The sequence below is a fragment of the Delphinus delphis genome, chromosome 10, assembly GCF_949987515.2.
Source record: "Delphinus delphis chromosome 10, mDelDel1.2, whole genome shotgun sequence".
NCBI lineage: Eukaryota > Metazoa > Chordata > Mammalia > Artiodactyla > Delphinidae > Delphinus > Delphinus delphis.
In genome coordinates this window covers 69,837,916-69,858,951 of record NC_082692.2, presented here as the reverse complement: position 1 = coordinate 69,858,951, position 21,036 = coordinate 69,837,916, and the positions used below count along the sequence as shown (strand labels likewise).

General features: G+C 41.7%; 1 protein-coding gene across 1 annotated transcript in view; it reads right to left on the bottom strand.

Annotated features, from left to right (window-relative positions):
• Nucleotides 1-21,036, bottom strand: part of CACNA2D3 (calcium voltage-gated channel auxiliary subunit alpha2delta 3) — a 784,136-nt gene that overhangs the window by 366,490 nt on the left and 396,610 nt on the right. Inside the window, exons 10-11 of the mRNA XM_060022702.1 lie at nt 20,136-20,225; nt 11,733-11,846 (exon numbers count right to left, since the gene is read on the bottom strand). Coding sequence (XP_059878685.1) covers nt 11,733-11,846; nt 20,136-20,225 — 204 coding nt within the window. The remainder of the gene's footprint in view (nt 1-11,732; nt 11,847-20,135; nt 20,226-21,036) is intronic.

Here is a 21,036-nt window from a genome sequence, read left to right as displayed (position 1 = left end):
AACTTTATTTTATTTTATCTTACTTTATTTTATTTTATCTTCTTTCTTTCTTTCTGTCCTTCCCTCCTCCCTCCCTCCCTCCCTCCTTTCTTTCTTCCTTCCTTCCTTCCTTTATTTCTTCCTTCTACTAATTCTTTCTTTCTACTTTTTTTCCCTTTTATTCTGAGCCGTGTGGATGAAAGGCTCTTGGTGCTACAGCCAGGAGTCACTGCTGTACCCCTGAGGTGGGAGAGCCAACTTCAGGACACTGGTCCACAAGAGACCACCCACCTCCACGTAATATCAAAGGGCGAAAATCTCCCAGAGATCTCCATCTCAACATCAGCAACCAGCTTCACTCAACGACCAGCAAGCTACAGTGCTGGACATCCTATGCCAAACAACTAGGAAGACAGGAACACAACCCCACCCATTAGCAGAGAGGCTGCCTAAAATCATAATAAGCCCACAGACACTCCAAAACACACCACCAGACGTGGACCTGCCCACCAGAAATACATGATCCAGCCTCATCCACCAGAACACAGACACTACTCCCCTCCACCACGAAGCCTACACAACCCACTGAACCAACTTTAGCCACTGGGGACAGACACCAAAAACAACGGGAACTACGAACCTGCACCTGCAAAAAGGGGATCCCAAACACAGTAAGATAAGCAAAATGAGAAGACAGAAAAACACACAGCAGATGAAGGAGAAAGATAAAAACCCACCAGAACTAACAAATGAAGAGGAAATAGGCAGTCTACCTGAAAAACAATTCAGAATAATGATAGTAAAGATGATCCAAAATCTTGGAAATAGAATAGACAAAATGCAAGAAACATTTAACAAGGACCTAGAAGAACTAAAGATGAAACAAGCAATGATGAACAGCACAATAAATGAAATTCAAAATACTCTAGAAGGGATCAATAGCAGAATAACTGAGGCAGAAGAACGGATAAGTGACCTGGAAGACAAAATAGTGGAAATAACTACTGCAGAGCAGAATAAAGAAAAAAGAAAGAAAAGAACTAAGAACAGGCTCAGAGACCTCTACGAAAACATTAAATGCACCAATTTCGAATTATAAGGGTTCAGAAGAAGAGAAAAAGAAAGAGACTGAGATAATATTTGAACAGATTATAGTTGAAAACTTCCCTAATATGGGAAAGGAAAAAGTTAATAAACTCCAGGAAGCGCAAAGAGTCCCATACAGGATAAATCCAAGGAGAAACACGCCAAGACACATATTAATCAAGCTGTCAAAAATTAAATACAAAGAAAACATATTAAAAGCAGCAAAGGAAAAACAACAAATAACACACAAGGGAATCCCCATAAGGTTAACAGCTGATCTTTCAGCAGAAACTCTGCAAGCCAAAAGGGACTGGCAGGACATATTTAAAGTGATAAAGGAGAAAAACCTGCAACCAAGATTACTCTACCCAGCAAGGATCTCATTCAGATTTGATGGAGAAATTAAAACTTTACAGACAAGCAAAAGCTGAGAGAGTTCAGCACCACTAAAGCAGCTTTACAACAAATGCTAAAGGAACTTCTCTAGGCAAGAAACACAAGAGAAAGAAAAGACCTAAAATAAAGAACCCAAAACAATTAAGAAAATGGGAATAGGAACATACATATCGATAATTACCTTAAATGTAAAGGGACTAAATGCTCCCACCAAAAGAAACAAATTGGCTGAATGGATACAACAGCAAGACCCATATATATGCTGTCTACAAGCGACCAACTTCAGACCTACAGACACATACAGACTCAAAGTGAGGGGATGGAAAAAGATATTCCATGCAAATGGAAATCAAAAGAAAGCTGGAGTAGAAATTCTCATATCAGACAAAATAGACTTTAAAATAAAGACTATTAGAAGAGACAAGGAAGGACACTACATAATGATCAAGGGATCGATCCAAGATATAAAAATTATAAATATTTATGCAGCCAACATAGGAGCACCTCAATACATTAGGCAAATACTAACAGCCATAAAAGGGGAAATCGACAGTAACACATTCATAGTAGGGGACTTTAACACCCCACTTTCACCCATGGACAGATCATCCAAAATGAAAATAAATAAGGAAACACAAGCTTTAAATGATACATTAAACAAGATGGACTTAATTGATATTTATAGGTCACTCCATCCAAAAACAACAGAATACACATTTTCTCAAGTGCTCATGGAACATTCTCCAGGATAGATCATATCTTGGGTCACAAATCAAGCCTTGGTAAATTTAAGAAAATTGAAATTGTATCAAGTATCTTTTCCGACCACAACCCTATGAGACTAGGTATCAATTACAGGAAAAGATCTGTATAAAGTACAAACACGTGGAGGCTAAACAATAGACTACTTCATAACGAAGTGATCACTGAAGAAATCAAAGAGGAAATCAAAAAACACCTAGAAACAAATGACAATGGAGACACGACAACCCAAAACCTATGGGATGCAGCAAAAGCAGTTCTAAGAGGGAAGTTTATAGCAATACAATCCTAACTTAAGTAACAGGAAACATCTCGAATACACAACCTAAACTTGCACCTAAAGCAATTAGAGAAAGAAGAACAAAAAAAGCCCAAAGTTAGCAGAAGGAAAGAAATCATACAAATCAGATCAGAAATAAATGAAAAGAAATGAAGTAAACGATAGCAAAGATCAAGAAAACTAAAAGCTGGTTCTTTGAGAAGATAAACAAAATTGATAAACCACTAGCCAGACTCATCAAGAAAAGAAGGGAGAAGACTCAAGTCAATAGAATTAGAAATGAAAAAGGAGAAGTAACAACTGACACTGCAGAAATACAAAAGATCAAGAGAGATTACTACAAGCAACTCTATGCCAATAAAATGGACAACCTGGAAGAAATGTACAAATTCTTAGAAATGCACAACCTGCCAAAACTGAATCAGGAAGAAATAGAAAATATGAACAGACCAAACACAAGCACTGAAATTGAAACTGTGATTAAAAATCTTCCAACAAACAAAAGCCCAGGACCAGATGGCTTCACAGGCGAATTCTATCAATCATTTAGAGAAGAGCTAACACCTATCCTTCTCAAACTCTTCCAAAATATAGCAGAGGGAGGAACACCCCCAAACTCATTCTACAAGGCCACCATCACCTTGATACCAAAACCAGACAAGGATGTCACAAAGAAAGAAAACTACAGGCCAATATCACTGTTGAACAGAGATGCAAAAATCCTCCACAAAATATTAGCAAACAGAATCCAACAGCACATTAAAAGGATCACACACCATGATCAAGTGGGGTTTATTCCAGGAATGCAAGGATTCTTCAATATACGCAAATCAATCAACGTGATACACCATATTAACAAATTGAAGGAGAACAACCATATGATCATCTCAATAGATGCAGAGAAAGCTTTCGACAAAATTCAACACCCATTTATGATTAAAAACCCTGCAGAAAGCAGGCATACAGGGAACTTTCCTCAACATATTAAAGGCCATATATGAGAAACCCAACCGCAACATTGCCCTCAATGGTGAAAAACTGAAAGCATTTCCACTAAGATCAGGAACAAGACAGGGTTGCTGACTCTCACGACTCTTATTCAACATAGTTTTAGCCACAGCAATCAGAGAAGAAAAGGAAATAAAAGGAATCCAAATCGGAAAAGTAGAAGTAAAGCTGTCACTGTTTGTAGATGACATGATACTATACATAGAGAACCCTAAAGATGCTACCAGAAAACTACTAGAGGTAATCAATGAATTTGGTAAAGTTGCAGGATACAAAATTAATGCACAGAAATCTCTGGCATCCCTATACACTAATGATAAAAAATCTGAAAGTGAAATCAAGAAAACACTCCCATTTACCATTGCAACAAAAAGAATAAAATATTGAGGAGTAAACCTACCTAAGGAGACAAAAGACCTGTATGCAGAAAATTATAAGACACTGATGAAAGAAATTAAAGATGATACAAATAGATGGAGAGATGTACCATGCTCTTGGATAGGAAGAATCAACATTGTGAAAATGACTCTACTACCCAAAGCAATCTACAAATTCAATGCAATCCCTATCAAACTACCACTGGCATTTTTCACAGAACTAGAACAAAAAATTTCACAATTTGTATGGAAACACAAAAGACCCCGAATAGCCAAATCAATCTTGAGAACGAAAAACGGAGCTGGAAGAATCAGGCTCCCTGACTTTGGACTATACTACAAAGCTACAGTAATCAAGACAGTATGGTACTGGCACAAAAACAGAAAGATACATCAATGGAACAGGATAGAAATCCCAGAGATAAACCCACGCACATATGGTCACCTTATCTTTGATAAAGGAGGCATGAATGCACAGTAGAGAAAGGACAGCCTCTTCAATAAGTGGTGCTGGGAAAACTGGACAGGTACATGTAAAAGTATGAGATTAGATCACTCCCTAACACCATACACAAAAATAAGCTCAAAATGGATTAACGACCTAAATGTAAGGCCAGAAACTATCAAACTCTTAGAGGAAAACATAGGCAGAACACTCTATGACATAAGTCACAGCAAGATCCTTTCTGACCCACCTCCTAGAGTAATGGAAATAAAAACAAAAATAAACAAATGGGACCTAATGAAACTTCAAAGCTTTTGCACAGCAAAGGAAACCATAAACAAGACCAAAAGACAACCCTCAGAATGGGAGAAAATATTTGCAAATGAAGCATCTGACAAAGGATTAATCTCCAAAATTCATAAGCAGCTTATGCAGTTCAATTAAAAAAAAAAAAAAAAAACCGAATCCAAAAATGGGCAGAAGACCTTAATCGACATTTCTCCAAAGAAGATATACAGACTGCCAGCAAACATATGAAAGAATCCTCAACATCATTAATCATTAGAGAAATGCAAATCAAAACTACAATGAGATATCATGTCACACCAGTCAGTATGGCCATCATCAAAAAATCTAGAAACAATAAATGCTGGAGAGGGTGTGGAGAAAAGGGAACCCTCTTGCACTGCTGGTGGGAATGTGAATTGGTACAGCCACTATGGAGAACAGTATGGAAGTTCCTTAAAAAACTAAAAATAGAACTACCATATGACCCAGCAATCCCACTACTGGGCATATACCCTGAGAAAACCATAATTCAAAAAGAGTCATGTACCAAAATGTTCATTGCAGCTCTATTTACAATCGCCCGGAGATGGAAACAACGTAAGTGTCTGTCATCAGATGAATGGATAAAGAAGATGTAGCACATATATACAATGGAATATTACTCATCCATAAAAAGACATGAAATTGAGCTATTTGTAATGAGGTGGATGGACCTAGAGTCTGTCATACAGAGTTAAGTAAGTCACAAAGAGAAAGACAAATACTGTATGCTAACACATATATATGGAATTTAAGAAAAAAAAATGTCATGAAGAAACTAGCGGTAAAACGGGAATAAAGACACAGACCTACTAGAGAATGAACTTGAGGATATGGGGAGGGGAAGGGTAAGCTGTGACAAAGCGAGAGAGTGGCATGTACATATATATACACTACCAAACGTAAAATAGATAGCTAGTGGGAAGCAGCCGCATAGCACAGGGAGATCAGCTCAGTGCTTTGTGACCACCTAGAGGAGTGGGATAGGGAGGGTGGGAGGGAGGGAGACGCAACAGGGACGAGATATGGGAACATATGTATATGTATAAGTGATTCACTTTGTTATAAAGCAGAAACGAACACGCCATTGTAAAGCAATTATACTCCAATAAAGATGTAAAAAAAAAAAAAAGATAAGCCCTCACTCCTCACTCAGCTCAGGAATTTTGCTCTCCAGAGTGGCACCTGTGCCCGGAAAGATGACGAGAGAGGGATTCCTAGGCTTTCCAAAATCACCCCAGAGCTACCGAGGCAGAGCTAAGTCTTTCAGTACTTCTGAGGCCACTAGGATACGGTGGGATTGAGGCTTTAGCTTCCAAATTGTGCAAAGGGAGGAAGGCCTGGGGCAAAACTCCCAAGAGAGCCCCTTCTTAGAGATCGATGTGATACCAGTTCAAAGGACACAGATTTCCAACAGTTCCCAAAAGTGCCCCAAAGCCAGGTCCCCAAACCATTCTATGATCAAGGGCTTCCCTTTAACCCCACACCAAGAGCTGCTTGTGTCCACCCCTCCTTGTAGCCCCACCAGGCGTCTTCCAAGGCCCCCGAGTCCTGGTTGTCTCTTGAGGGGCCTCACAGCTACCACCTCCACTTTTGTTTGGGAGGTAACAAAACAGACAACACTCAACTGAAATAGCATTCACCTTTGAGGTTGCCCTGTGCTTTTAGAAGAGGAAAATCATTTAGGTGCACCCCGACAGCCTCGTCCTAAGGCTGCACAACTGGCTTTCCTCTTACTCTCTGCGTGCAGCCCCAGTGGGTTTAGCAACTATTTAGCAACAGACGACATATAATCAAATGGGTATAACTGTGTTACAATAATACTTTGTTTACAGACAGTAAAATTTTAATGTCATATAATTTTCACAAGTCATAAAATATTCTTCTCCTTTAGCTTTTTTTTTACCCCATTTAAAAATGTAAAAATTATTCCTAGCTCAAGGACTGCCCAAAGCAGGCAGTAGGCCATAGTTTGCCAACCTCTTTTTAAAATCTCTAACTTATCAATTTCTTACCTATCCACTCTGTCTTACACATCAGGGGAGGTAATGATTAATAATTCTGTGACCTTTCTCTCTTTTTTTTTTTTTTTTTTTAGTTCACTTGAAAGAGCAACTATATAAATGGCAGGTATAGCCATTTTTCTAATTTAAATGTAGAAATGTAGGCAGCTTTATTTCTTAAGTAGATCCTGGAATGAGTCCCTTTCATACTAAGGAGTTCATATTTTATTCCAAGTGTGTAAGCTGCCATGAAGCCACTAACCAATGTATATTAGGCAAAAGTAAATGGCATCCAATAAACGAATAAAGAGCTCCTCATTTCTGTTCCCAGCAATAACATGCTGGCAAGGGACACACTGCATAGGCAATCATGATGTCGCCTTCACAGACTCATAGTTAAATCACCAGTAATGGCTTCCTTCTTCCAACTCATTCTATGTTTTATTAAGCAGTTGCCTCGCACAAGGCCCTGATTAGGAAGCATTAAAACGTGATACCCGGGGCTTCCCTGGTGGCGCAGTGGTTGGGAGTCTGCCTGCCGATGCGGGGGACATGGGTTCCTGCCCCGGTCCGGGAGGATCCCACATGCCGCGGAGCGGCTGGGCCTGTGAGCCATGGCTGCTGAGCCTGCGCGTCCAGAGCCTGTGCTCCGCGGCAGGAGAGGCCACAACAGTGAGAGTCCCATGTACCGCAAAAAAACAAACAAAAAAAACATGATACCCACAAGTGCTCCCCTGGCCTGCTCCCCATTTCCTTCTCCTTTCCTTTCTTGGAACCCAACTGCCAAACTGTAAGGAAGTCCAGGCTACTGTACTGAAGAGAGAGGACTCACAGGGTCACCTGGAGGATTAGACACCGCATGGAAAGAGAGCCCTCAGGGAAGAGAACCAAGGCAGCTCTGCCAGGCTCACACATGAACACAGCTTCCTCAGTGACTTCACTGGACACCACAGGGAGCAGACCCAACCGCCCAGTTAACCCACAAAATTGCAAGAAATAATAGATGGTTATTTTAAACCACTAAGTTTGGAGATGTTTCATAGCATTGCTACCATGAAATGATTCTCTTTCCTTTCTACCTTCACCTTGTTTCTTCTAATATTGATAGTTTTCTATTGCTGCATAAAAAGTGACCACAAGTGCAGTGGCTTAAAATAGCACATGTTTGTTATCTTACAGTTTCTGAGGGTCATAAGTCTGGGCACAGCTTAGCTGAATCTTCTGTTCATTGTCTCACAAAGCTGCAATCAAGGTGTTGACTGGGTTGTGTTTTCAACTGGAGGCTCAACGGGGGAAGAATCTGCCTCCAAGCTCATTCAGGCCGTTCACAGGATTCATTTCCTTGTGGCTATAAGACGGAGGGTCCAGCTTTTTTCTGGCTGTTGGCTGGAGGCAGGCTGCCCCTAGTTCCTTACCACATGGAATTCTCCAAACAGCTCCTAATTTCATCAAACCAGCAAGGAGAGTCTCCTGGCTCCAGGGAGTATCCAATCCCTCTTTCAAGGGTTTTCAATTAAGTAAAGCCCACTCCTGATAATATCCTTTTAGTTAGCTGAAAATCAGCTGACTTGAGACCTTGATTACATCTGCAAGATTCTCTAACCTTTACCATATTCTATTGGTTAGAAACAAGTCACAGGTGCAAACTACACTCAAGGTGAGGAGCTTATACAGGGTGTAAACACCAGTGGACAGGAATCATGAGACTACCCTTAAGGACTCAATGCTATACTTCTCAGCAAGGACACAATAGAGTGCATGGTGGTGGACTGATCAGAGATTCAGAATCTGTCCTCAAGAACTCACCAAACCAGTGAAAATGAAAACTAGGCCCAGAAGTGATTACAGTACTGGACATTAAGTTATACACTTCTCTTATACAGCTCTGAGGAAGTATAAAGTGTAGGACTCAGGTAAAGACAAGATGGCATCTGGCTGGAGAAGAAGAGGGAAAGCTTATGGCAGACCTAAGAGAAAGGAACAAATACCTAGAGGCTGGGTTAATCTAGAGCAGTGGTCCAGAACCCTACACCTATGGGTATGTAAAGAATTTAAGTGAAGTGGGCTGAGAGGAAATAATGGAGCATGATGGAGGCCATGGCCAAAAGGAGCAGGCATTTGCCATCTAAGGGAGCAGCCATTCCTCAGCTCCAGCCGTTTTTTGCCATATGAGAATGCTGGCTCCAACGTGCCATGTGTACCCCTTTATGAAACTAAAACTTTAAAATTTTATATTGTCTCCAGATTTTAAAATCATGATCAGTAATTGACAATTTTTTAAACAAAGTATGAGCCAAGAAACACATACCTGTGCACTGAATTTGACTGAGGGAACAGGCCCTCATAAAGGTAAACAGAGGGAAGCAGAAGTGGCAGAGCCCACCAAGTAACCAAACCCTATTCCTTGGGCTATTTCTGTGGCAGTAGTTCCCAAGTGCAGTTCGCCCACCAGTAGCATCCACATCACCTGGGAACTTGTTAGAAATGGACATTCTCAAGCCCCACGAGACCTACTGAATCAGAATCTCTGGAGGTGAAGTGAGCAATCTGTGCTGGAACAAGCCCTCCAGATGATTCTCATCCTCACTCAAGTTTGAGAATCACTGTTTTATAGGAATCAGGTTCCAGCCTTAAGATCATTTTACTCTCTCCATTTCCTGTTTCTGTAATCTTGAAGATAGCCAACAACAGCATGACCCAACCCTCTACTAAGTAACATTCAAAACAATAGAGAAAAATGACAGCTTAGACATGACACAGCATCTCTTTAACACAGTGCTAAATCACATTGGGGTTTTATGTAAATTTATTACCTGCACCTTCACAGAGAAGTCATCAAGAAGAGAATGTATATGCATAAGAATGTCATGGAACTCTCCAGAACGGCGTAGGAGGGGAGGGATCCTCCTATTAATTTCTAATCATAGATAAAGGCCCTCTTGCTACAGAAAGAAAGTCTGCTTCTGCTTGGTAATATTTTATAAGTAGATCAAACTGCTTCAATGTAATGTTGAAATTTCCAGGACCCTGGTTCCAATTAATCCAAGAAAGCACCTGGCCTGAAGTCAATATTGTTCCTTTGGAAAGATATGTTGAAATTTGTGTTTTGTCTGAAGAGTTATGACTTTGCAGCCTTCATCCTATGCCTCTCCCAGCAAGTAAGGATAGGATGTTTAAATTCTAATATTCCTGGGCTACAGCTATCCATCAAGTATCACCAAGCAAGAGGGATTCATATGATTCAGCACGAGTCTCACAAGATAATACATTTGGTATTAATGTAGCTGCTTATTAAAAGCCCCTTTTACTTCCTTCTTTTATTTAAGATGGTCCTAAATAATGTGAAATATCCTTCAACATGCTGTGAGATGTCACAGCATCTGTGAACATCTTATTTGACCACAAAATGTCCATGGCCCTACCCATGTTTACTAGTGCTGTGGCCTCCCCCCCAGGCCCCTCAGTCACTCAGCCACACCTCAGGGTTGTGCATTAGGTAGTGGCCATGCGCCCAGCGTTGTGCTGTGTGCTGCGGGGGTGCAAGCATAGCCAGCATCCTCCTCACTCTGCATCACATACATTTATCAGGAATTAACTCTGGCCTCTACGTGTCCCTGGAAATCATCACCTGAAATATCTCATTTAAAATCACCTTGTCCAATAGTGAACTTCCATCTTATTCAACAGTTGGACTCTAAAGTCAGTGCTTATTGTGGGAGCTGCATTCAGCCAAACTTATTCTTGGATCTCCCTCACGCAGGTGCCATGCCAGAGTCCCACCTACTCTCAGCAAGCCCAGCACAGCTAGTTTTCCCTCCAGCTTCAGAAATGGTGGTTTTCTCTAAGGTTGAGCAATAGGGGAGGCATCCATTTGGGGACCATGTTGTACGAAATATATATGTATCTTTAAGCACCAGAATCATGCTTGGTGAGGTGAGATGCCTGTGCTAACAGAGACACATGGGGACCAAGAATGACTGAAAGAATGTGCAATGACTGCTCACGCTGACTCAAGGGTACATGCTTTCTGGATACAGCTGAGTGCACAGTTCTCATTTGTCTTCTGTTTCTTTTTGCCATGGGTGTGGTTAGTTCAATTCCCAGAAATTAAACATACAGAGTTGAAGAAGCAGAAGGGACTTGGTCTAGATAGCCTCATGCCCAAACAGAAAGAGTCAGAGTAATGCCACTGGCACATAGGATAGGAAAGCGCCTTTGTGATACCCCCAGGATAACACCCTCTCTGACACACCTCTTTTTCTTGCCCATATTTCACCATTTAGTTGAGATAGTGATCACCAACTGCTAATCTGCTGATTGGTGTCCGCTTGAGGAACTTATTAAAAACACAGAACCCTGGGCCACACCCTCAGAGATTTTGATTCTGTTTTAAGTGTACAATAGGATCCACAATTTAAAAGATCTCCATAGGGAATTCAAACTGGCTAACAGCTTGAGGAACTCTGGGTTAAGGCACTCAAAAGACACCAAAAACCTTGATATCTGTCACTGATACCCTAACATATGTGTTTATCAGATAAATAAATGTTAGCTTGGAAACCAAAGAAAGAATTTGAATAGAGAACAAACAAGCTTTGACAAGAGCGAGGAACAGCACTGGGGGATGGAAAGGAGATTCTGGATGGTAATGAGGGCCCAGGAAGGAACGATAGGAACATCGAAACATAAAGGAGATGGCTGCAGGGCCACCATGGCTGCCTTCACCATTCTATAGATGCTGGGTCCAGCACGCAGCCCTGGCTCCATGGAAAACAAAGAGAAGCACTGTCCATTAAGGTCAAAAGCATACTTCACAACGAATCTTTTCACTGAACACACTAAACATGTCTTCATGGGTTTCTTCTCTCTGCCAAAGAAGTTTCACTTTGAAAACAAGAAAAGCCATAGTATTCAGTCTTGGTCAACCAGAAAACACAAGGCTGAGAAACCACAGGTCATCATGAGATTAAATCTACATGGGGTACTTATCCATGGACAATCTGGAGGTTACAATGCAATATAGATTCTCCACACGTGGCACTGCATGGACGCCATCAACATCGGCTTACCTTTCGATCTGGCCAATTGTATTTTGCAAAGATAGTGTCATAGGTGTCCACTGCCCCATCAGTGATGAGCATAATGGCCTGGCTGCAGATGCTTCCTTGTCCAGTGTGGTTGAACTGTGGGAAGAAATAAGTTCAAACTGAAAAACTCATCAGAGGGCTCTGTATATCCATGAGTCTTCAGAAGCATGAGATCTTGGGCTTAGGAAGCCTCTTAAAATGAGAGCTCATTCTGCATCACCAAAAAGAACCTACAGGATAAGCCTTTCCCCACTTACGGATTTCCGTATTTGCTCTGAAAAGCTGGAACTAAATACGAACCACAGAAGAGAATTCCTAAAAACACACACAAGGCAGGAAGTGAGATTCTAGGACAGTTAACCTCCCTTATCTTCAAGCATGGATAACACTTCAGAATACAAGTCCAAAGGAGTTGGCACAACAACCTTTTAGAAACACATTTACTGGCAGCAGAATATGTGACAGGTAACATCTCTTTAAAAATCTAAATGAGTCTAGTTTGAATGAGTCTGATGGATGCAGACTGTGCTATGTAATAAAATCAAGGAGGTTTTGTACACATAGAGAATAAAGTCAGGAACGTGCCAATTCAGACTACACTGTAAGAACCCCATTTTTAGGGTTTGTTTTAAACATATATTTGTTAACATGTAACATTATATATTTGTTTATGTATGTTAGTATGTATAGCATGCTGAAATTCCAAGATTGTGCCCACTGGGGTACAAAACTCTAAATTTCAACTTTCAGTTTTACATAGCATTTCAAAAGTGCCCAGCCTTTGTGCGTGGTAGCTTGGGTGACCAGACTATGGTTGTCAGAGACTCCTGTCCTTCCCCTGAATCTGGTGAAGAATCCCCTTAATGAATGCTATTAATGCTACAATTCAATGCTACAAAGCAATGTCCTTTAAAAACCCTACAATTATATGACAATGGGGAACACACAAAACAACTTTTAACCTTCAGTAGTGAAAACTCCCACCACTACCATCTGTGAAGTTTATTCATTTATTGTAAAATTATTTCCTAAGTGCCCACACAGCACTGAGGATGAAACACAAAAATCTCTTTGCTTGTGTAGTTTGTATTCTATTTGATGAGATACCAAAGAAAGTAAGTAAATTATGTTGTAAGTAAATTATGTTGTATGTTGGATAATGGTGATGCTAAGTCAAAAAAAAAAAAAAAAAAAGCAAGAAAGGGGATAGAAAATGCAGAGGGCCAACTTTAGAAAAAATAATCAGGGAAGACCTCAATGAGAAGGTGACATTTGAGTAATACCTGAAGGAGGTGAGCATCTGGGGTAAGAGCCTTTCAGAGAGAGCAAAGAGCATGTACAAAGGCATGGAGTGACAACGTACAGGCACGTTCAATATGTTGACCATGACACGAGGGAAGGATGGAGGCAGCCCTTGGATTTGCTGCTGGCTCCTGATGAACCAGAGCTAAGAAAGCACTCACACTGAAGAGTAATGCCCAGTCTCCATGAACTCAGAATACTACTGGAGAGTCTGAAGTTGCAGTAATTTGAAAGCAGATTGGATGAATGGATGGATGGATGGAATGAATTGCCTCATGGCTGTATTAGGACAACGCAAAACCAACTCAAAACATGCATGGAATACCATAGTACAGCAGAAAATACTCAAACACATCTCAGCACCACAAATTGGTGCCTAGGATAAGGTCTCTTTTCAGAATATCCTTTTCTCCGTTTATAAGATGGCAATAATATGCTTATATGGTTGTTACAACACAGGTTATATGTTCATTATATGCTGGGCTACAAGTATTAACCTACTTAATCTTTACTACCCTCTGAGATAAGTACTATCATTAACCCCATTTGACAGGTGAGGAACAGAGACACAGAGAGATTAGCTATCTTGCCCAAGATCACACAGCTAATATCTGTCATAGCTGAGATCTGAACCCAGGCAGTCCGGCTCCAGAATCTACTCCCAGATTCGGTACATTCTACCTATGGCGTCCCAATGATGAGATGACATTCCTCAATCCAATGGCTCCACAAATGTGCATTTCCTTCTCCTGCTCTTCCTCCCTTTATCCTTTCCAGTGTTCCAGGGTGGCACGGCAGTCACCAAGGCCACTACCCTGAGAGTGAGTGAGTGCTCCTTAAATTCTGTGCCCTTGGAAAGTGCCTCACTTTAGTCTTGGCCCTGACAGCCATTCCTGCAACTCAGACTGGACAGATGTCCTTAAATTAATGAGCAGACAGGGCCCATGATACAGTATCAGTAGGTAGAAATACCTGAGAACTAAGGCCATCGGACCACAAAGCTTTCCACGTAACTCCTATTCTACTGTCTTTATTGACATAACTTACTATTCTAGAAAACTCTTGCTCAGGAAGATGAAAACTGCAAATAACTTTATTGCTTATTCCAGGAACTTCCTGAAAGACCCATCAACTCTTCAACAGAAAGCATCAAAGGACAATTTACACCCTAAAACTCTTTGAAACCCTGACCTCAAAATCTTCCCCTTGCTGCATCCACCAATCCTAAACTATAACTTAGGATTCGTACCCAGTTTCAACAAAGCCTCTTCCCTTTCCTCCACTTTGAAGACCCACCTCAACTAGACTTTCATAGTCTCAATAAATGACTTTGTCCTTTCCTCTCTGAGATGCTACTAAGATACTACCAACATAGTGCAATAAGAAAGAACAGCTTTGCAGCCTTGTCTTAACAACAGGTTGTTCTGGAGATGTTTTGGAGAGCCTGCAATACAACACAGCCTTCACGGCATTGGATAAACCCAGTGACGTGCCACTGAATACAAGTGATGTATGCATTTGGTCACAGAGGCTGCAGAAGGGAAAAAAAATCAGGACACCCCGGGACTGTTGTTCATATAACTCATTTGAAAACATCCTGGAAAAACTCTCCCAAACAAAAGGCAAGAAAGAGAGGGAAATAAAGATATCTGAATACTGCAGACTGGAAGAAGGGGCTGCCCGGAGCTATTTACTCAGAACCATTACTTTCCTCCGTGGCTGAGTCCCTGGTTTTCTCTGCAGCAATCTGCAGTTGGAGAATTTTGAAGAACGCAATTAAATTCAAATGCTTTGATGAGTAATATCTCTTCTCTTCATATTTGTCTAGAACTTATTTTTATTGAATAGCGAGAGAGATGGAAGTGTTTTCCATAATAATAACAATGACAAGGGCCTGATGATGAACTACAATTAGCTCAGTGATTCATTAGTTAGCAGTGAAAATTTCAATGCATCCTGACATTTAGAGCATTTGGTTGTGATTAACAGTCTTTGAAATGTCACCAAATTTTATTTAATTGGCTAAAAAAATTTTTAAAAGGTAATCACTGCAAAGATTGTATTCATCGCCAAAAAATATAATTGCAGTTGTCACATGACAAGGTAGATGCTAACTACTGTAGCAAACCAGCTCTGTGTTCTTAGTGAATCTAATGAATGCAGCAGAGATCAATAGCTAGAAGGGTCTTAGAAGTTTATTTGAACGTGCCTTTCAAAGCCTTTAAGTCATCTGAGCAAATACTGAAACTGAAATGCAGGTAATTGCAAAACAGAATTAACTTCATTTAGTTATAGTAACCTCTGAACCATTCTAAGCTCTAACCATAATTGTCATTTCAAATTGTGTGTAAGAGAAAGAGAGAGAGAATGTGTATTTGTGTGTTCAAGAAATAGCTTTTTATTTCATACTGACTTGCAAAGGCAGGCATAATACACAGGAAGAGAATTATATCACTAAAGGTCATATTGATGAAGTGGAAAATAGCTAAAGCTTCATTTTCATGGGAGATTAACCATCTCTGTTTTTCAAAGTGTTTGGCTATTTAAAAGCCCAATGGCAAGGGATGGGATGGAAATGTTTCTCTCTCTGGGATAAATGTACACTCAAAAGAATATGGTGCCAACTGTCAATGAATCTCAAGCAGGGACATTTTGTAACATTTTTGTTCCTTCCATTTCTCGCTTTCTGGAATTTACATTCAACCCCTCAGACTTTCTGACTGGCCAGACCCCAGAGGAGTTTTACAGGTGAAGACAGAGCAAGCAGGTGTGTGGAAGGTTTCCCTGGTTCAAAAATACTTCTCTCACCAGGTTTCAAGGGAAAAAATCCACGTGTTGGAGATTTCTCTGGCTATTAGAGGTGTTGGGAGTGCAATACACCCTCTTAAAGGATAAAAAGATATTATTATGCCTGAAGGTGTGCTTGCTAAGCTGTGATTTCTACAAGGTTCTATCCTGAGGTTGTAATATGATGTAAAGAGTTCCTGGGTCAATAAGTTTGGGTGCTGGTATAGACACACTTTAAAAGGTCTGATCACTGTGGGACTTCTAAGGCCTCTAGTAGCACAAGTATATTGTGAGTCTCCAAAAGGAGGATGGCATCCTGCACCTTGACCACAACACCTACATCGGAGCCTTGTGGCAGACCAGCACTCCACTGGGCATGCAGTGGGATCACTGACTTAGGAGTGTCTCTTTTTTTTTTGAATTTTATTTATTTTTTTATACAGGTTCTTATTAGTTATCCATTTTATACATATTAGTGTATATATGTCAATCCCAATCTCCCAATTCATCACACCAACCCCTCCCTGCCGCTTTCCCCCCTTGGTGTCCATACGTTTGTCTCTACATCTCTACATCTGTGTCTCTATTTCTGCCCTGCAAACCGGTTCATCTGTACCATTTTTCGAGGTTCCACATATACATGTTAATATACAATATTTGTTTTTGTCTTTCTGACTTACTTCACTCTGTTTGACAGTCTCTAGATCCATCCACATCTCTACAAATGACCCGATTTCATTCCTTTTTATGGCTGAGTAATATTCCATGTATATATGTACCACATCTTCTTTATTTAGGAGTGTCTTAAAACAAAATTGATAAGTGAAATGGATGGGGAGAGAAAAGGTGCCAGGGCAAGGAAAAGAAGAAAGGGTCAGATGAAGACAAGCAGATATTCCTGAGGATTTGGGCAGGGAGTAGTACCAAAGCATCAAGAGTGGGAGCTGCTTCTAGAAACCATAGGCAACCTGGCAAAAGTTGAGGTTGCCTAGTGTCTCTGTGGTCACGGAGATGGCACTTCCCACCCAACCCAGCACTGCTGAAAGGGAGCAGGGCACCACTTCCTCATGCTGAATCCTCAGCCCCCATCCAGCAGGGTCAGCTTCATGGCATGTGACGTGCATAGCTGTACAGGGCCCCACACTTAGTTGAACACTCTGCTGTCACTCTCCTAAAATTCTTTTTAACTTTTGAACAAGGGCCTGCATTTTCATTTTGCACTGGGCTTCACAAATTAAGTGGCCAGTGCTGGGTCTATTCCTATCCCCATTTTACAGATGAGGAAAATAAAGGCAAAACCGAGCAGAGTTTTTTTCAAGGTCACACAGCAAGTTCTGAGTCAGGCTTCTCAGCCCAGCCTGCCTGACTCCAGAAGCCACAAATTTAAATACAAGAAGTGTCTCCTAACTCTCCACTCCTTTACCACTTCTGCCAAAGAACAGGAAAAACAGAAATCTGCAGGGCACATTTCCAAGCAAGGGACTCCCCAGCTCAGAGTAGCCGCCCCCCTGCACTAGACACCAGGATTTAGAAATAAAGAGAACCAGTTTCCCAAATGTGGCAAGTCCTTTCAATATCACCCCCTAGCAAAAGCCTGCTGAGATGAAGGGCTCAGCATCTCCCAGTCCTGAGAAGGTGCCTACCCAGGGTTCAAAGCAGAATTTAAAGATGTAACTTGGTCCTTGACTCTGGTCAGTTATGTTTATTAATTATTAACACGCTGTTAATAGGCATGTGCTGTCCCAAACACCGAGTTGTACATAAATGCTAATTATCTGTAGCCAACAGCACTTTGGAGCGAGGTGAGAAGGAAGGGCCTCCTATTTGTATGAAGGAAGCTGAAATGACACCCTCCCTCCTTATGTTTCTCTCCTCTGCAGTTGTACATGATACTGGCTCAGGACTGAGATGTAAATGGCCTTCTATGTGTGAGTAGATATTATTGGTAAAAGAGTCTAGAATCAGGGCCTACCCTTGGCTTGAGAGGCCATTGTAGCTGAGTGGGAAAAACTCAAGTTATGGAGTCAGGCATAACTGACCACCAAAACAAGTGCAGTGCTGGGTGAATGCCCACCTGGAAACTGACAGCAGGCCGCCCAGAGAGCTACCTAGAGGCGAGGCCTCTGAGCCTCCAGCTGGTCTCCCAGCTCCTGCGACAGCTCAACATAGCTGTCACTTGTTTGCTTTCAGCTCCACCCCATGTGTCTTTTTCCTGAAAACCACATTTCCCAGGCTCTCCAACAGTTTTGACAAGTTTCGTCTTAAGGAGAACAAACACTGAAGGCCACAAGAGAGAAGCCAAGGTATTTCTAAGTCATTTCTCCCTTTCTCTCTGCTTTGGGGGCCTGGGCTTTTTCCAGCAATAGCAGCATCTCCTCCAAGGCACTAGCTTCCACAGGACAGGCCCTTCTCCCCAGGATTCCAGCTTGTGCTGGGCAGCCCCCTCCATGGTTTTATTCCCATCTGGACAGCCACAATGAGGAGGCTCTGATGGCATCCCTCCATCCTGCTGTCCTTCCTGCCCTAGAGAGGAGCTACCTCCTGCTGGTACTAATCCATGGATTGTTTCATTCTTTGTTTGATTTCTCAGCTTTTCCATCCCCTGTGCAACCAACTTTCTGAGTTCAACTTCTGCTGTTTGAAATACCTAGAGTGGTTTCTATTTTTCTGCTCCTTAACATTTTAACTGCTACCTCCCTCATCCAAAGCCACCATTATATGTCACTTAGATAATGTCCTTCCGGCTACTGTCCTTGTTTATCAATACAGCAGCCGGTGGATACTGTTAAAATCCAAGTTGGATTGTGTCATTCTCTGCTCAGACTCCAATGACTTTCCATCCTATGCAGAGCAAGAGCCAAAGTCCTCACTAGTGTCTATTAGGTCCACATGATCCTGCTACCTCCATGATCTCATTTCTTAGTACACTCTTTCTTCCCCACTTTGCTCTTGTCACACTGGTCTCCTTGCTGTATTGTAAATATGTCAAACGTCCCTGCCTCAGGGCCTTTTCACTTGCTGTTCCTCTTGTTGGAAATTTCTTCCTCAAGATATCCATTATGGCTGCTCCTTCACTTCCTTCAGGTCTCTACTCCAACATCACATAATCAGAGAGCTCTTCCCTGACCTCACTGTGTAAAGAAGCAAGTCCTATCACACTGAAACAGTGGTGCTATTGTTCTCCTTAAGACTACTCACTTCATGTGTCTCTTCCCATTAGAACTGGGGTCAGAAAACCTCTGTAAAGGGCGACATAGTAAATGTTTTAGGTTTTACAGGCCACATGGTATCTATTGAAACTAATCAACTCTGCCATTGTAGTGCAAGAACAGCCATAGTCTATACATAATCAGGTGGGCATGGCTGTGCTCCAATGAGACATTACTTACAAAAACAAGATGCAGGCTGATTTGTCTCCTGGGCCATAGGTTGCTGACCTTTTCAGTAGGATGTTAGGTCCATTAAAGCAAACCCTTTGTCTATTCTGTTCACTGGTGTATTATTCCCAGTGTCTGACACTAAAGAGCATGCAATATATAGTAGTTAAATAAATGATACAGAACCTGCATTAATATAGTCATTTCTTTTCCTACTGCCCTCCCAGAGTAAAAAGATCACAAAGATGCATGTTGTTCTAGCCTAACACAATTGCATTCAAGGGGAAGAATAACCAACCCAAGCTTCCCCAACATATTTCACAGGATGTTAACAGGTGCTACTTGAAAAAAGGATTCTTTGTTCAAAGAAGTGGGAGAGACAGCAGGTGAAGCGGCATTCTTTTTTGCAGTACTTACTGAAGACTTGAGTGTGCACTGCGTACTCTGAATCTCCAGGGGGCTGGAGGGAGGGATAGGTAGAGCTTGTAGCACTCCCTAAACACCACACAGAGAAGCCCTTCTCCCTCTGAACAGCGCCACAGGCAGGGACTCAGTGTGACACAGTAAGAAGTGAGTCTACTCCATGAAGAAACTGAGAGTTTTTCAGGTGAAAAGAAATCTGCATTAGATGGTGCTCTAGTGTTGAGACACTAACAGCCCCAGAGTCAATGAGTGTGTCAGGTGAGTCCCCTGACCAGACTGCACCATCAACTCTGCCCAGCAGGGGGCTGGTATGGCTTCACCAGGTGGACCTGGTTCACCAGATCACTCATATGGCCAGCCTTACCTTCCCCACATTCTATGCCTGTGAATACTGCTCAGTGACAGCCAGGGCTAACAATAATGCTGGTCCACAACTTTTTAAAAAATCCCATCTATTCTCCTGGAGAAAAGAAAGGCAAATCAAAGAGGAGCTTACATCACTGAGAATGTTGAAGGCCTCATTCAGAGCTATATCCAGCATTCCGATTCCTTTGGCAAAAAGTTTGTCTAGATGCTCCCTGAAGTGCTGAAACAGCAAAGCAAAAAAATCCATTAGCATCTGTCCTGTTATATGAAACACCAACCTTGAATGAACAAGCACATGCCAAGGCAAAACCAGTGATTCTCAGACCCAAATGGTCATAATTTGGCTTCTGCCTTTCAAATTCAAAACATAAGAACATATTCAATATAAAATTTACCTTCCATGTGTATTTTTTTTAGCTTTGATTACATTTTAGGGGAAAAGTAGTTCAGATTTTGGTGAAAAGTATGCAATTTGTTGAAAATTCCTGCTTTCCTCTCCAGTTTCATCTCCCATGACTCTCCACTCTCCCACCCTCTATTTTCCCACTCTTGATGATTTTTTAAGACTCCATGCATGCCCTCCCTCCACTGGGAACACACTCTCCATCCATTTTCTGCCCTCCCCTCCCCATCGTGATGGTCTCTCTTACCTACTTTTGGGGTCTCAGTTTGAACGTCACCCCCTCCTGCCCTGGGAACCTTCCCAGAACACCCACCTGAGAGCCTGGAATGCTTCCTTGCAAGCCCAGGCTGGCACACCAGGCTCAGATCCACCATGCACTTAGCACTTCAGGTGTGTAATCGCCTGATTAGATTCCCTCCCCACTTAAGACTGTGATGTTCCTAAGACATGGCATGTCTGGTTGTCTATTGTCCCCTACATCTACCACGTTTCTGATACACAGAAGGTGCTCAATAGCCACCTCCAAAGAGCCAAAGAGTGAGGCTAGAGACTGGATCACAGCATGAGAACTGTGACTATGGAAAGGAAATCCAGGCTACAAATAGAGAGGGCTTCGAGGAACAGGCAG